This window comes from Perca flavescens, chromosome 5 (genome assembly GCF_004354835.1).
Source record: "Perca flavescens isolate YP-PL-M2 chromosome 5, PFLA_1.0, whole genome shotgun sequence".
In the NCBI taxonomy this organism is placed as follows: Eukaryota; Metazoa; Chordata; class Actinopteri; order Perciformes; family Percidae; genus Perca; species Perca flavescens.
This window is the reverse complement of record NC_041335.1, coordinates 9418358-9424357: the sequence shown is the minus strand read 5'-3', so window position 1 is coordinate 9424357 and position 6000 is coordinate 9418358. Positions and strand designations below refer to the sequence as shown.

The window sequence follows — 6000 nt, the reverse complement described above, 5'->3', positions numbered from 1 at the left end:
GGTACAGTGCGTCAGTCTGAATTTGAAACACATCAGCACCTAACCATAGTTAGCTGTAAAAGCGTCCTGGTTAAGGAGTTTAAGTTAGTTAAGTTAGATTCACTGGTGAGAACAGAGTGAAAGGCAGGTGAGCAGTGGGACGAGTAGTAGTGACAGCTGAAGACACGTAGTGTGAGTGCAGTGGCATCCAAAGCTAGAATGCAGGTTTGTCTGAAGCAGCTCCATGAGATTATAGTATCAAAAACGGTGACTTGACAATGTTTCATTAATATTAAAACTTAAAGAAATAGTTCAACATTTGGGGAAAAACACTTATTTACACTCTTTCTGCCATTGATGTCAGTCTCATGTCTGTGTGTTCAGTAGTTAGCTTTGTTATGACGTGGTTAGTCTAGCTTAGCATAAAGACTGGAAGCCGTGGGAAACCGCTAGCCTGGTTCCGTAAAGTTCACTAATTAACACATTGGATCTTGTTTATTTAATCTGTAAATGAACAGAAATGGAAACTGAGAAATGAGAACTTGTGGTTTAGGGGGAGTTAGGGGCTGGAACTGTTAAATGGTGAACAACATTAATTTGTTTCAGAGAACAAGAAGTCATGACCCATTTGTTTTTAAACCAAAAAGGCAGCGATCTAAATATAGATCTTGGAAAAAGTGAATAAGTAGAATTCTAAAGATGTTGAATTATTCCTTTAAATTAGCTACAATTCAAGAAGACATTCTTCGCTGAATTCTCTTTTTTCTGACACTTGAATAAAGTGTCAGAACATTTCCACAAATGCTGACGTGACACGTTAGACCACAGCAATAACATTCCTACAATTACATACCGTTCTTTTTGAAAATATTACAAAAAGGGAAATACAGTGACTTGAACTTTTGCAGCACATTATACACAACACAAAGACAATATATAATAAAACACTCACAGCATATTTACACAGTGACAAAGAATGGTTGAGAATGGAAGAGTGGTTAGCCTGTACAGTGCACATTGACAATATAATACAGCAAATATTAACACAGCAGTTGTTGACCCCTGCAGAGGCTGCAGTGATGTCACTCTGCACGTTAAGTTGGGGGTTCTGGAGTCATGTTTCATCCTATGGGTTAGGGTTTTGGCGGGGGGGACTTTTTTTCATTCACAGACTGCAGCAGCTTGAATAAAGAGAAGTTACTCGGTAACTGAGTGAATGAAAACCTGCATCCACATGATAGATGAGTACCGCCTTCAACTTAAGAATGTTTTCCCTGTCGGACAAGAAGGACTCTATATAGCCTATATTAAGCACCTGAAATCAACGGTGCTCAAGGCAATATTGTAAAAAATGAAAATGTCTTATTCAGCAAAAGATGACATGAGTTTTGAATCAAAAATACATTCCTGCAACTGCTTCTTCCAAATTCATAGACACAAAAAAACACAAATTTACCGTGGCAGAAGAGAGAAAAAAGCTGAAATTAGCTCACATCATGGCAGAAGAGTTGAAGTCATGCAGGATAAGCATTGAATTAGTGTTTGTCTGTAAAAAAAAAAATCTCCCTTTAAACAGACACCCCTTGTAAATGCAATGTAATACTACAAGGAGTATGTTGGTGAAGAAGAAAGTGCCGCCCTGATAATATTATGCAATTCATACTCATGCAAATTAAACTCTGTTTAACAGAATTGCTTTCACATGTATTCTTCTCCCTTTACACATCCCTCGTTCCCCTCTCATGCAAAACACAATCTGCAGAGGAAGGTTTTGAATGTTTTGCTTGACTAAACCATAAATGATGAATTACTTGCCCCTATGGAGGGTGTCGGAGAGTTTCAGTTGCTGTGGTTTCCAGCCTGTGTGAATACATTCCTTAATACCCACAGACAGGGCTTTTCTTTAGTACACATGGTCCTCACATGAGTTTGGTCCCATGTGAAGCTTGAGATTGTCCTCAAGGGGGGGCGTCCAGCATCAGAGCATCCTTTGACCACTCTCGCCCCAGCAGGACAGCCTGAGTAATCGGGTAACTGTCACTCATATTTAACCGTACATCTGTGAGACTTCAACATCAGTAGTTTTTCCAGGTGGAGGATCAGTCATTATTCAGTGCGTTTACATGCAGTTTAAGAACCTGAGTGATTATATTTGGGTTAAGGCAATGCCCCGGTTACTCAAACGCCATGTAATCACCTAAACCCGGCCAAAATCAGAGTTCTCTTCCCCCGGTTAACAGACCTAGAGAACTCCTTTAGTAACCGCGGTATTCGGGCATGTTTACGTCTTAACCGGGGTAAGCTCAGGTTATGCGTCTGCACATGCAGCCCCTGCCCTCTCCGTTGCACGGAAATATAAGAGAGCAGTTGGAAACAACAGCGCCAAACAGCAACAGCAACAACACAAGCTTTAAACCTTTAAACCCACGCCAGTACGAGAAGTAAGGCATGAAGAATGTATTAAATGTAGAGCGCTGAAAATTGGTCCATGTTCTCCTTGCTTTCCAAGCTGTTGTGATTTTTCCTACCAGTTGTACGTTGGTAGAGTACCACCTACTCTACCGGAGGTGGAGTTACTCTTGTTATTCTTCGCATTCTTCCCCGTTATGTATGCAGGGAGAACTGGCATAACCAGGTTATTCACTTAACAAGGGTAAGACCATGCCCCGGTTCCTGCTGTGCATGTAAACGCACTGACTGAGTAATCCTCCATCACTTCTTCAGAGGGCAGGAGGGCCCGCCAGTGTGACACTGCAGACCTTATGTTCTCTCTGCCCCTTTACATAGATAGAGGCTGTGAGGCAGGGCTGCAGGCCTTAGATCAGCCTTTCCTCTGGGGGCACTTTGAGGACACTGCCCATCTCGAGCCTGGCACCGGCCACCTCCTGTGAGCTGGGGCTGTACGTGCCCTCTGACTGCCGCTTCTTCCGCGCTGTCATGATGAGGCAAAACACCACCAGGATGGCCAGTAACACACACAGGGTGATCAGGGGGATGGTCACCACCAGCCAGGGGATTCGCTCCATAGGCTCCGCTTTCTGCAAGAGCACAGAACAGATCGTTACGTGCAGGGCTTTAAATAAACTTCTTATTATCACCTGCCAAAGTGGCTAGCAGATTTTAAAAATGACCAGCCAATGAGATTTTCCACTAGCCAAATTTCACTTTCCCCCCTCCTCTTTCATCTTCATTGTCACCTGTCCCTGCAGCCTTCCTGTTTTGCTCCTCTGGTTTCTTAACTCCCGAAAAATATCTCCACGTTTTTGTTTTACCTCACTAACTTTACTTTGATTTCAGCTCCTTTGGTTTGTTTAGCCCCGTTCCGCTCGTCTTCTCTGTTTCAGCGTAGTTCGTAACCAATACCACACACGCTAGTCTCATAGCCAACAGTTGCAAGACACTTCACGATAAAGTGTTCATGGGAAATGTAGGATTAGTAGGCTACTACGCGCAGTGTTGCCAGATAAAGATTACGTTTCCAAGCCAAACACACACAAAACCACCCAAAGTTTCTTAGCGGAAAACAGACCAATCTGGCAACACTGACTTCATTCTCTGTAGCTGACCGATTCAAACAGACGCAGTTGCATTTGCTTCTTTTATCCAAAGTGGCTAGTAATTCAATTCAATTCAATTTTATTTATAGTATCAAATCATAGCAAGAGTTATCTCAGGACACTTTACAGATAGAGTAGGTCCGGACCACACTCTATAAGTTACAAAGACCCAACAATTCCAGTAATTCCCCCAAGAGCAAGCACTTAGTGCAACAGTGGTGAGGAAAACTTCATTTTAGGGAGAAACTTTGGGTGGTGAGGAATACTTCCTTTTAGGGAGAAACCTAAGACAGACCCAGGCTCTTGGTAGGCGGTGTGTGACAGTGCCGGTTGGTGGTGTGATGAACGATGGCAATAATAGTCACAATAAAGATACTGGAACAATGACCAGAAATAGTAGTTGTAGTAATTCATGGCATAGCTGGGCACTGCAGGGCATTATAGGACGTAGCAGAGCATAGCAGGGCTTAGTAACTTAACAATGTTACCCGCCAAAGGAAATTTTTAGCAGCATTTGGCCAGTTGCCGGGTGTCAATTTAAAACCCTAGTTATGTACTGTATGCATGACCATACCTTCTTTTGTACGATTTTAACCCTTGTGTTGTCCTAATTTGACTCAACAAAGTTGGGATCTACCTTGTTTGGAACCACAATGTTCTTTGCACATAAAATTAATGATGGCTTTCATTTAATTTGGGGGTTTTATTCAATTTTATAGCATTTGAAAAAAAAAATGTAAATGATTCAAAACAGTATCCTGACTTAACTTTGACTGATCCACTCAACATCCTCTGATCTTAACTAACTATTAGTCAAAATGATTCATAGCTTCAGCTTTTAATCCATTATTTAATAGAGGAAATATAAAAAGAGTTTCAAAGTTAAACATTAAAACAGTAAATAAATACATTCTCATTTAAAAATACATTAATGAATTACAAAATGAAAAAGATAATTTCCAAATGAATTCGAAAATGCAATTGTAAAAACAGGAATTAATAGTTGAAATCACTAATTGAACTAAGAATACAGCTTTTAAAAAGGAACTCCTTTCCCCATTTTCAAATCCATTTCCTTATCCAATTCGAAATCCGATTCAAAAAGAATTAACCCATTCGTTTAGGCTTTCCCTGAGCCTTTAGGGCCAGGTGCTAGTTGGAAAGACAATGCAAATTAGCATGGAAACAAGCTCTCTGATTGGTGAACACCTGGCTTATTATATTCATAGGTTTCAGTCACGCTGTGTATTATATACTTTAAGTAATTGTATGAGTAGTAAAACAATACAAATGCAAACCACACAAAAATTAGTTTTCCTATTTAAACTTTAGCAGCTAAAGGGTAGGCTACTTGCATCTAAGCCATGGATATTAAACCCTAATTTTGCACATGTGCTGTGAAAGTGAATTGACTCAAAGCCAGTGTAAGTGAAAAAAAGCTGTCCGTCACTTACGTTGCTCTCGCACATTGTGCCGCTGAAACCCGGCACACACACACACTGGAAGTGGTTGAGTCTGTCGAGACAGGTGGCACCGTTGAGACAAGGGCTGGACTCACACTCGTCTATTTCTGTCTCACACCTGAAACACATCAGAAGGGTTTTAACACAACCCTGACTGACAGAGCAGACACACACACACACACACACACACACACACACACACACACACACACACACACACACACACGCGCGCACACACTCCTGACCTTTACACTTTGATGTGGTTCAGACAAACTTTCTCCTGAGCAGCAGTTGTGTGTGTGTGGTGAGGAATGTACATTGGGCGGCTCTCACCTGGCACCCGTGTATCCCGGCTTGCAGGTGCAGTTGCCTCCAGAGTCGCCTCCTATACAAACCCCTCCGTTTAGACACTCTGTGTGTGCATCGCACGCCACTGGAGGGAAACGCCACCTATTGGACACACACACTTATTACACTCTAAGGTATGATATTGTAGTTATACAACCTTTAATAATGACCCAATGTCTGTGCAGGTGAAACTAAGATCTTCCCAATTAATCCAACAATCATACAATAATGATTTTTGGCTTCCACATTAATTTGAACAAGAGTAGGTGTGATTTGACACTTTGCGTTGATAGTGGCTTGTGCCACATCAAATGAAGCGTTCTACTTTCTGACTTTTTCATTGCACAGGCAACTTTTTAATATAATTAAATGACTAACTTTTGGGCATACAATTGTATTGTCGCTGTTGTCATTATTGAATCTGCTTTTATTATATTTTAAGTAGTAAAGAATTATCTGAAGCAAATGTTTTTATACGAATGGCGTGAACATGAAGCCAGTTATGTGTAGCAATAAAACAAAACAAATCAATATTTTTTAATAATAACAATTTGTTAAATTACTTTAATTTTCAAAAGATGTTGCTCGTAGTGATGAAGCCAAAGAGAATTATCCCCAACTCTGCAGTTCTCAAATGTCTGTTTACACAATTG

General features: G+C 40.9%; 1 protein-coding gene across 1 annotated transcript in view; it reads right to left on the bottom strand.

Annotated features, from left to right (window-relative positions):
- Nucleotides 1–247: 247 nt before the first annotated feature.
- LOC114555927 (protein crumbs homolog 1) overlaps nt 248–6000 on the bottom strand; it is a 45252-nt gene continuing 39499 nt past the window's right edge. The window contains exons 11-13 of the mRNA XM_028578699.1: nt 5333–5449; nt 4991–5117; nt 248–3017 (exon numbers count right to left, since the gene is read on the bottom strand). Coding sequence (XP_028434500.1) covers nt 2796–3017; nt 4991–5117; nt 5333–5449 — 466 coding nt within the window. The 3' untranslated portion in view covers nt 248–2795. The remainder of the gene's footprint in view (nt 3018–4990; nt 5118–5332; nt 5450–6000) is intronic.